The sequence below is a fragment of the Cryptomeria japonica genome, chromosome 2, assembly GCF_030272615.1.
Source record: "Cryptomeria japonica chromosome 2, Sugi_1.0, whole genome shotgun sequence".
Taxonomy (NCBI): Eukaryota; Viridiplantae; Streptophyta; class Pinopsida; order Cupressales; family Cupressaceae; genus Cryptomeria; species Cryptomeria japonica.
In genome coordinates this window covers 155,332,940-155,344,839 of record NC_081406.1, presented here as the reverse complement: position 1 = coordinate 155,344,839, position 11,900 = coordinate 155,332,940, and the positions used below count along the sequence as shown (strand labels likewise).

At 34.0% G+C, this 11,900-nt stretch overlaps 1 protein-coding gene across 3 annotated transcripts; it reads left to right on the top strand.

The window, feature by feature from the left end:
* Positions 1 to 856: 856 nt before the first annotated feature.
* On the top strand, positions 857 to 10,909 carry LOC131070565 (uncharacterized). Of its 3 annotated transcripts, none has more exons than XM_059216482.1 (7): positions 857 to 976; positions 1,231 to 1,640; positions 5,744 to 5,937; positions 6,034 to 6,116; positions 7,489 to 7,752; positions 7,929 to 8,064; positions 8,179 to 10,909. In XM_059216482.1, the coding sequence occupies exons 1-7, from the start codon at positions 916 to 918 to the stop codon at positions 8,378 to 8,380; spliced, it is 1,350 nt and encodes a 449-aa protein (XP_059072465.1). In that variant the 5' UTR covers positions 857 to 915; the 3' UTR covers positions 8,381 to 10,909. The 3 variants fall into 3 exon arrangements, with proteins under 3 accessions (XP_059072465.1, XP_059072466.1, XP_059072467.1); XM_059216483.1 differs by having other exon boundaries at positions 859 to 976; positions 5,747 to 5,937; XM_059216484.1 differs by lacking the exon at positions 857 to 976 and adding an exon at positions 1,088 to 1,110.
* Positions 10,910 to 11,900: the final 991 nt, after the last annotated feature.

The window sequence follows — 11,900 nt, the reverse complement described above, 5'->3', positions numbered from 1 at the left end:
AAAAAAAACATGTTGTATAAGGAAATACATTGTTCTTATTTAGATGTCACTATAGGCTATAGCAAATTGAACCTTATATTTTTCTTGGAGAATAAACCTTGAATACATTATTGTCATGTAATCTTAAATCTTTATCTCTTACTTAGCTCAAAAGAAAAAAAGATCTTATATTTAACTCAAAAGAGAAGATATAAATTCAAAAAAATTAACACATCAAAGACATTAATTTTCAATAATCAATTTTATACAACAACAATAATCATTCTTTACATTTATTCCAAAAATTAAAAAATATTTTTTAATTTATCAATTCATATCTATACTCAAAGTTAATTCTACTTTCATAATATTCACATTATTTAATGAGCCTATTCCTCCATTATGTAAAAGGATATTATTCCCTCCATTATGTAAAAGGGCTTTTAGTCCGACACCATATAAATTACTTTGGAATAAAACATGTCATTTAATATGCACGGCAAGCTTTGAATCAACCTTTTATAAATTTAGATTATTTTTATTAAATGGAAGAAAAATGATATTAATATAATTATGTAAAATAGAAAATAAATATAAATATTAGAAATTTTATTCAAAATTTTTAATTTTGTAATGTGATTGGTAAAATTAATTGAAAAATTGAATGCTTATCTTGAATCTTTCCTATTTGTGTCACAGCTCTTGAACTTTAATAGATTTGTATTCTTTAATAGAATTGTATTCTTGATATTTAGTATTTAAGAAAAACATTTATTTTACAAATGATTCTCTTCATATTTAGTGATCATAAATTATAACTGAAAAAGGAAAAAAAGTTGAGTTAAGAGAGGTCCACATGACAGCCGCTTAAAACAGTATTTTTAAACCAAACAATGAAATTGCTGGTCTGAAAACTTGCACAACTTTACAATTACAATGACATCTCAGTCAATGGAGATCACACGCCAGCAAAGGGACGCAGATATCTCAGCAGAAGGTAACCAGATATTGTCTGTCTTTTAGAAGTGAAATTTTACTTACAATATAAGTTAAAAGGTTTGTAACGTTCATGTGGACAAAAACAGCTTAGGTAATAGAGGACATCATCCATAGGACGGAGCATTAAGTAAGGTATAGAGCATTTGGCAGGGATAGATAAATTTCAGCACTTTTTTGCAATTCTCAACCTCTTGTTCAAAATGTCTTCAATTTCCTGTAATGTTGACTGTGATGAACTTGGGAGCAATGCAGAGAGAGCTGAAGAAATTGATATTGGGATTGTGGGTGGAGGGCTTGCAGGCCTTGCTCTTGCACTGGCCCTGCAAGAGCGAAATATCCCATGTCAAGTGTTCGAATCTCATCCACCATCAATGAGTGCAGACACATCCTCCATTGTTGGCGTTGGCCTCAATGGCATTACTGCTCTTGAAGGAATTAAGCTTGGTCTCACTACAGCTTTACCCCAGGCTGGGGGTTATTGCACTAAAATCAAACGGGTTACTTTAATAGACACTCAAGTATCTGACTGCAGCGTACAAGAATTTGTTCCAGGGGAGCTAATAATCCTCACATGGAAGTCACTTCACAGAGTTTTGGACAGTTTTGTTGATAGATCTAGAATTTCCTTCTCTCACAGGCTGCTAGCCTATAAGGCTTGCAAGGTTGGGTTTTTTTCTTTTTCTTTGAGTAATTTTAAAAAATTGTAGACATATGATTTCCATAGTTTATGTGTTAATGTACATAATTTTTGAAATCAATTGTGTGAATTTTTTTTGCTGATGTTTTAGATCAAACTCTATGATACATCATCAAAAAGAAGAGAGCAAGACAAGAAAAACAGAATGTAGAAACATGTGGAAAAAAAATAAATTCTTTTAGATCTATTGAATAGAATTGTGGTGATCATTTTCTATTGGTTTGGTAAATTTGATCTCTTAAACCCATCTTCTAGGAAGTGCATTTTTTTTTTTAAAGGGTAAAAGTTTATTAATCACAAAGAGAATTGCACAGCAGAAAGGTACGCCAAACTAAAGCAAAGAATCACACAATTGTATCTTCAACAACTAATGACTCCAACATGTCAGAGAAATCCAGAAGCAAATGACTCCTATCCACAATATTCCAATCATGCATTTGATCAGAAAACCAGACAATCCTCAATTCTATTCCATTCCCTATGAATATGAGAAAAGATAACAGACTCAAAAGACCTACCCAATCTTAAAATCTGGCGAACCACCATAACTATATGTCAATTAACACCGTCCAACTGCTGCGCATTCAACAAAGTCACCACTACTTGTTAATCAGATTATCAGATTCACAAATAATTCTTTTTAAACCAAGAAGACATCTTTTCTCCATAACATGCAAAATGGTGAGAGCCGCCATCTAGTTAATCATATGAAAACTTTTTATAAATAGAAAAACAAAAATTGAGCTGCCCTAGAACTATCACGATCAATTACACCAATACCAGCATGATCAGCATTTCCTCTAAAGAATCCATCAGTATTTATCTTTAAAATTTCTTAAAGAGGAAGAAACCATCGACCCACTTGATTGATCAATCCACTTCAGGTTCCTTTTAACCTATTTGTAGCCCACACCAAGAGAAGTACAAGTTTAGAATCATATTTTTCTAAGAAGCCTAGTTGGATTGCTGAATAAAATTCTGATGCTTGTGTTTTCAATTTGTTTGATAAACTGGTAAACGATGACACCAACCTGACCTTCTGGGGGTGTGTAGTTTAGGATGCAATTCTGGCAAAAATCCCCGTCTTCAGTGTCATATATTCTATCAAATTGTCTTGAGCGTTGCAACCAGCGTTGTTCACACAAGCATGTGCCAAATGAGGTTTAAATCTGAGTTATATTCATGGCATTGTTTGGCCCCAGCAATAAAGAAAGTCCTAAAATAGCCAATTTGGCAAAAGTCAGCAGATCTAAAGTTTACTCAGAAATGATGTCTAAACAAAACTTGGCAAATTAGTAATTACACAAATACTTAGATTCATTACCTAACTAAATTCACCAGAACTCACCAAGATTTCCAAACTTGCCAAAACTTGGTGTAGCTGAGTAAACTGCCAAGTTTCCTAGCCTTCTTTCTAACTCACAAGTACTTAGCAATTTCTGCAAGTCTTGGGCGAGTTTTAGAAATATGGCAATGAAATTTCCTTTAGGTTACCTGTGTAAAACAAAACGCTCACCCCACTTTTGCAGAGTGCACTACCAAGTTCCATAGGGCATTTTAATAAGGTTGGAGTTATATGAAGGAGCTTTGAGATCTATTTTAAAGGAGTACAGATTTCATAAAATTAGAAAAAGTTGTTACAGGATTAATTGGAATCTTTTTTCAAAAATAGCAGTCTCTGTAGATTTGACGGAGTGAAAAAGGTGGGGCTGGGGGTTAGAAATTGCTCCACCTGATAAGGTTTTTTTTGTCACTTGCCAATCATAAGTTTTTCAATTATTACTAAATAATTTTTTTATTATTTTATATTTATTGAAGCAAATATGCTAAATAAGACTTTAGTGTTCCACGGATGTTGGGGACGGGGAGACGGGGGGACGAGGGGACGGGCTTCGGGGACGGGGGGACAAAGGGAAAAAGTTTTGGGGACGGGTTTCGGGGACGGGGGGACTTGGGCCTGGGAGGGGGAAACGCGTTTCCGTGGAACCACTAGCTTCCATAAATTTCTGCACTTAAATTTTTAAACCTGCACTACAAAAATTCATAAGACTGCCCCTTCAAAATAATACTAAAAAATTTCTACAACACCCACTGAAATTTGAAATTCTTTAAGAAGCCCTCCGCCCTAAAACCCCAGCCTAATGTTGGGGTCCCATGGGAGGACTTCAGGTTTTTTTTTAGAGTCTAAGAGGTCCCATGAAACAAAAAAATTTGTTAGAGGATTAATTGTAATCTCTTCCTGAAATTACAAAAAAAAAAAGAAATTTTGATTGATGTTGATAAATTGAAGTTAGAAAAAAAAAAGGCTAGTTTAGTTCTGACTGGATTTGGTGCTCCTCATGAAGAGAGAATAGCATTTAAAAAAAAAATCTTATTAAAATAGCATGTCAATCATAGAATGTGTTTAAAGTTTATTTAATAGAGAAAAGTAGCAGTATTGATCATAGAGATTGTTGCTAAATCTAAATTGTTGTAGCATTGATTGTAGAGATCGTGTTAAACCTAAAACAATTTAGCATTGATCGTAGAAATTGTTTTTAAATCTAGAAGGTTGTAGTGTTGATTGTAGGTATTGTTGCTAAATCTAAAAGGTTGCAACATTGATCATAAATATAATTTCTAAATCTAAAATTTTATACTGTTAATCATAGAGATCATTGCTAAATTTTAAAAGACTTTGGCATTGATCCTAGAGATTTTTGCTAAATCTAGCAAGGTTTTGATGGTAAACATTATTGCAAATATTAAATAATAGATTGAGTACCATCTCTATAAAGCTTAGTGGTGCTACAACTTTGAAGAATGACATCACTAGATGAAAAGTCTTGTCAAACCTTGCCTTCTTTGTGAATAGAACTAGAACAAGACATTTAGTTAAGGATGATGATGATTAGAGGAAAGGAAAGATTTGCCATTATTGCAACCATCTTGATCATTTTGAGAGCCAATGGTAAAACAAAGAAAAATATGAATGAAGGTAATCATGGAAAAATTAGTATTTGATAGATATATGAAAAGACTATTTTAGTTAAGAAAAAAAAAGTCCTCTAAAGTCTTAGTTTCAAACATTACTTCAAGAAATCAATTATGGCATTAAAAGATTGGTCATATTAACCTTGAGCCATTGAAAAAAATGTTTAACCAAAATATACTATATGATCTTTCACCTTAGTTGAAAGAAGTGTTTTTTGAACATGTTTTATAGAGAAATAACCGAAGAAAGTTTGATTTTTCATAAGTTTGAAAAATTTTCAAAAATAAAATAATAATAATAATAATTTAATACTGAAATAATATATTGAGAAAGAGTATACACCACATGATTTTGCCAAATTTAATAAATAAACCAAATTAAGAGGCAACTATTAGCTCCATATGTTGGACAACAAAATGGAGTTCTTAAAAGAATAAACATAGCACTTTGAGAAAAAGCTAAATTGCTGTTAAGATTTTGAAAATTAATTATGAAAAAAATTGATTAATTGTAAATGAAAAAATTCAAACAAATTTTAAATTTAATAGTTAGATTGATAAATACAAGCATGATATAAACAAAATGTATTGCATAAAACATATTTAAACTCTATAATTAAATAAAATTTATGAAAAATGTTAAAAATATACTCTATTTCATCACAATATGTAAATATTTATAATATAAAAACACAGCTGTTATGTAGAGATATACACATCCACATATTTTGTTGACAGTTAGATCCCTCAATTGATGTACAGAATAATCTATTCTAAACTCTCCATCTGTAGCAATGATGTGGTTCCCGTTGTGCCAACAAGCCACGACCTTCGGTGGTCTGCTGAAATTCACAACCGCTTACAACGTAGCCTCATTCACGTGAGCATGTGTCCAGAAAAGCTTAAAACCAAGTAATCATTATATCACTGCTTTGCCTTGTTACTAGACTATGGCCCACTGCACAGAATTCTGTTGATTATATTCACAATATGCTTATCCGTTAAAAAATTAAATGATATATTTTAGAGGTATAGAAATCACTGTCATTAGTACCAACTGATTCAGATTTCTTTAACATTTTTTGAAACACAAAGCAGGGTGGCGTTGAGGCCTATTTTAAGTGCCCCAAAGAGGGTACAGAGGATCATAGGATCAAGGTGGTTCCCTGCAAACTTTTGATTGGAGCGGATGGGATATGGTCTACTGTTCGCAAACAGATGGTTGGGGATGCTCCAAGATACCTGAAAATGCGAACATGGAGTACGTTAGTCCATGATCCACATCTCAAGTCAGTGAGAATAACTCTTCCATATGATCAGGTTTAGATATAGTTCTGAAGATCTATTAGCTTTACTATGATGTGGTCTCTGCTTTTTTGGTGTAGGCTGTTTGATGGGCTTGGAAAAGGAGAATTCATTATGCAAACAGAAAAAAGGACTGTTACTACCTTCGCCACATCTAATGCAGGTATATGTGGGTGCCCTGCTGATTCATGGTAACTTTAGACTGCTCTAGTGTAGAGAAAGGCTAACCATGTTGTCCCTGATGGTACTAATGGCACTTATATGGTGTTTGTGAAGCTTCTTTCTTAGATAACACTAACTCTTAACTCCTTAAGTGATGGATACCATAAAAGTAAATACATATTTCTGACATTTTTTACATTCAACATTGATCATTTTTTTTTGACCAATGGGGCTCTAGTGATTAAATCTGCAAGTAGCTAACAATTTTTATAACCAATTTTTATAACCAAGGAATGAAGCATCCACAAGTTTTGACTTGACTGAAATCTCATGTCTGCTTAAGAATGCTATAGCATTTTCTTCATTCATGATGTACAACAATAGTAACAAAGTTGTCTGTCTCCAAACAATATTGTTTTCAAACCCTCATTACAATAAAACAAAGTTAATTTCAAAAGGAGGAAAGTCACTTTGGGAAAATTGAAATTGGGAATACAAAATCAATATTCATGTGTTCTATGTATGTTGTTTCATAGCTATTACAGTGTTGATTGTGCAGATCCCCAGGCTAATTTCGCTATATATAATATTAAAAAGTGTTAAACTTCAAGTTTAAGTAAAATCAGTAAGGTGTGGCCTCCTCAGGCCCCGTGAACCTTACTCTGTTTGTTGCTCCTCTACTTTAGTCGTTGGGGAATGACGTTTAGCATGGTCAGCACTCTGTTCCTTGTGCTGATAGACTCTCTAAGGGGATTTCGGTTCTTTTTGTTATGATGTTTCAAATCAGAAAGATTGTTTTTCCTCTTCTTTTCAATCTCTTTTTAGAATTACGGGTAAAATTTCTACCCATTCCACGATTATAGCCCTACACCCCCTGCCGGGAGGGAGCACGGAACCAGTGGGAACCCGGGGATTTGAAGTTGGATTCGAAGGTCCGAACCTTTCAAAGCCTCAGAAAGAACTTCTATTTCAAGATCCATATCTCTGTGGTTATGCACCGATATGACTTTACTCGCAGCTTGGGTCCCGATGAACCGGGGAACTATAATTGCCCCTACAATTCTATGTGGTATAGTTCACCCGGCATACCCGCTTTATATTCCTATGAACACCCGGAACAATTAATCTCACCCAGGGGCGGTGGGAGGAGATAGTGCGTCGGGTGGGTCAGAACTATTTTGACACCGCCCCGGGAGGAGGTTAGAAGTAAAATTTTTATCCATTTTTGATGTGGGTTACTAGCTGTTTTATTAGTGTGATGTAAGTGATCTGTTATGACTTTTGTGACCTATTTTTATATAAGCTCACCATTATTGTACTCCTTTTTATGATAAAAAACAAGAAGCTTATTGGATTATGTCAAAATTGTGCAGGAGACTATACCCTCTGGTCACTCCGAAAGATGGACCAAACAGGGGATATGGCAAATTCGGTCTTAGTAGAACGAACAACTCGTGGAAGGCCTGGTTGTAAACAGCGTGCTTTACAACAACTTGATGGAATTGAGCTATGGGATGATCTACGAAATGTTATTGAGGCAACTGGTGAAGAGATCATAACAGAAAGGAAGATAATGGATCGATTGCCACTCAATAAATGGAGTGATGCAGATAGACATGTCCTATTGATTGGTGATGGTATATCCATTTACTTAGAATCATGGGATCTAGTAAAATCCTTTCTCTTTTCATATTTTGGTGTACTTAAGTCTCAAAACACTTAACCAAACTCAGCATTTTATTATGTATATGATCTGAGTTTATGACTATGTATAAGATATAAGGGACTAATTAGTGTTGATTTGTGAAAGTAGCTGCACATGCACAATTCGTTGGGCCTGGGCAAGGAGCAATGTCTGCATTTGAAGATGTACATCAACTCTCTCTTCTTCTTGAAGTGGCAAGTGGGTCATCATTTTCAGAGGAAAGCATTCAAGATGCTGTTAAAAGGTCATTAATATTAGCTCAAGTTAACATCATTTATGTACATTTAGTTATGTATAGATTTAATTACAAACATGCTTATAAGCTTCATAATGGTTGAACTTATATATCTTGTCACAGGTTCGAGAAGTTGAGAATTCCGCGCACAAAAAAGATGCAAGAGTATGCATCCTATTCCACCATGATTCCAGAATTCCAACCGGAGTGGTCTCAACATTTAACTGCAGAAGATAGATTGAAAGTGAACGAGGAGTACAGGAAATGGATTCAGGCGTATCCCAACAAACAGCAGGGTGATCCTGATTCGATCTACTTCCAGTAAACAATTACAATCATAGACTTATGGTTATAATCACACCTGCAGGATGTTATCTCAGTCAGCTACAACCGATTTGCAATTGGCTTCTTTTATTTTGAGATAATATTTTATCTAAATAAAGATTTACATACTAAAACTTTTTCAAATTAATTGGAAGAGAAAAATAAAGGACAATGAATTCTTTGAATATGTAGGACAAAGAGGAAGAAGGAAGTAGAAGTAAACCATTAACTAACCCTCCAAGAAGTGTGACATGTGTGGAACACTTCGGAGGACATACATAAAGCGCCTATGAGGCAAGACAACAAAATAAAAAACTTCTGAATGAGTTTAAGCTAGTGTGAATAGGTCTTTTATTTGCTAGGTAATAAACAAAATATCACTTTTCACACTAACCCCTCTAGAGTGATACTTAGAGAGAAAAAAAATCATGGAGACGTGTCTCAAAAACTAGGTTTGATGAGGTATTCGTGTATAAATAATTTTTTTCTCACAAATGGAGTAACGGAGAAAACCCTATAATAAAAGCTCCTCTCCAAATAAGAGACCTAATACAAATGAATGAGGACTCAAGGTCCCAAGAACAACTTCTTCCACCTCCCAAGCATATGTTGTAGCTCAAGATAGTGAGACAATGCTAAAGGTTTAGAAAAGATATCAACAACCTACTCCTAAGTAGAAAAATATAAGGATAGAACACCATTATGGATAAGTTGTTGAATGAAATACACATGTTTTGATGTGCTTCATCCTCTAATGCTCAATTAGGCTGTGAAATATGAATAGCTCTTGGTTGTCACACCAAAGAATAGTAGGATGATCAAATGGTAGAACAAACTTTGTCATAAGTTGTTAAAGCCATAGAACCTTCCAGGTAGCAAGTACAACACCTCGATGCTTAGCCTCAATGGATCATAATGTAATAGCAATTTGCTTCTTGCAAGACCATGCAAATAGACCAATTGCAAGGAAAAAAACAAACTCAAAAGTGGACTTTTGTGAGCCAATATCATCATCCTTATCGAAGTCAATGAAGCCTACAATCTATGAAGCTCTTGGTGTGTATTGAATGCCAAAATGTGTGGTACCCCAAAAATACCTCAAAATATGCTTGGCTTCCTTAATGACTCATAAATATCATGGAAAAAATGAAACAATCGCAACAATGAAGGTGATATTAGGATGAGTGTGTGTCAAATACAAAAGACTTCGAAAGTTATTTGTACAAAGTAGCATCAACATACAACATGGTGCAAGTAGTGGTTAAAGTGACACTAGATTAAAATAGTGTGGGAGTAGGATTACAATCAACCATGCTAAAATGACGAAGTAAGTCTTAACAACATACCCTAAGTAGATTGTAGAACTTGAATGCCAAGGAAACAATGCAAAATCCTAAGGTCAATCACATCAGATTGCTTCATCAAAGTGTACTAAATATCTTAAAGTGGGGAAGAGGAGCTATTTGTGAGAATCAAATCATCTACATACAAGACTAGTCTCTCATCTCGATGTCCCTAAATGTACATATTATCATATAAGTCACAATGAGTGAAACTAGATACAAGAAAGAAACCATCAATCTTCTCATAGCAAGTTTGAGGGACTTGTTTGAGACCATATAATGAATGTCAAAACTTGGAAATAAGTAAAGAGTCTTGCATGAATCTTAGAGTTTTCTCAATGTATATCTCCTCATAAAATCACCATGCAAGAAAAAACCCTTCACTATATTGAAAAAATGGCCATCTCTAAAATGCAACAATAGAAAGCATAAGCTGAACATAATCCTTCTTGGCTATAAGGACAAATATCTTGGAGTAGTCAATGTAAGAGTAAAAGGTTTTATTTACTTAATGAATTTAATCATATTGATTAATTAATTAAGTCACCTTTTCTTTTTCCACTTAAGCTAAATTTAGGAAGGTTTTTTAGGCATTTAATAATCATTTAATATGCATGCATCCCTTAGGAATATTAATAATTAATTAATTATTAATTATTAATTGCTTTTTAGGGTTTCTATCTTTAGAATTAGATTTCTTTATAAGGATGACATGTCCTTCATTGTAAATCAGACAATTTCAAAGCAATACATTCAATTATTGTTAATTGTCTTCAATTCTCTTTCTTGTTCAATTTTCTTTTATTGTGTGACAGGTATTCTTGTAGAAGATAACTGGGCTTGTGGGATTCACATTTCACAAATTCTAACATGGTATCAGAGCTTCAGACCTAAGGCTTTCCAGTGCGTTTAATTGAGAGATTCTACTTATAGAAGGTCTTCTGTGTAATTTGGGTTGATTTAGACCTCACCATTGAATCTGACATGTGTAAAATAGTCAAGATTGACCTTTTGTTTGTCAATTTTTGATTCACGAAGCCAGATCTATGAGGGTTTAAAAATTCAGTTTTTTTTGTTATCTAGAGGCACCTATTTTTTGGAGCAATTTGGGCCCAAAAGGACCTCATAGTTGGATTCAAAAAGTTTATTCCATGAATTTTGATATATAATTTGCCTATTTTCGGTGACAGGGGCATTTGGGGCATGATTTTTTATTGGCACATTTTTCGAGGCACAAAAATCTGTACGACTGTACATGCCCCTGCATAAAAAAAAAAATTTAAAAAAGAAAAAAAAATTCAAGTTGGTGCATGTTATTAAAAGATTATTACTTTTAATTAAAAAAATTCAACCCTTTGCAACAAAAGAACATTGCATCATTGCTGATGTCAACAATACAGTCAGCGCTTTATGGCACTTTTTGAGCCCTAAAAGAGGGGTTTTTTTTTCTTTTGGACATACGATATCATTTTTTGGCAAACGAGATATCGTTGGAAAGCTGGTGTCATCTACTTTCCAAATATGTGGGTTTCATCACCTGGTTTTACTGCTGGTATATTCTACAACCATTTGAAGTCAGAGGTGTTGTTTTCAGTCCTGAGCTCATAACTTTTCACCAGTTTCTCCATTTTTCGCAATTATAGCGGTGTTGGGACAGTGTTTCAGAGCTCTTCACATCCATCCATGTACTTTTTCTAGATTTTACTCCAAGTACATTTTATTCAATTTTTTTTTTCACACTCTCGTGAATTACTTGGATATATGAGATTGTGGAAACTTCTCATTTGTGTGGGATGACTTGTTTATGGCTATTTGTTGGTGTAAATAATTATTCATCTTGGATATTATTACACCTTACTTAAGTTTACTTAGGAAATACATTTCATAGTAGTTTGGGTATGAGACACTTGGGTGTTTGTGCCACATTGGGATAGTGTGTATAGGAAAATTTCCACCTTTTATGGTGTGATCTTGTTGTTACACTCCACATTCAGTGGGTGATCCACCTCATGTGGAATATTATATTGTTTCTCCTACCTTCCCACACCTATTTACTACCTACCCTTGTTTCTTATTGAGCCACATGTCATGTTTGTGTGCTCACATATCCATATAGTCTTGTCTATATAAGCAGGCTCATATTCATTGTATGTATCGATTGATGATCTAGTTGATCAG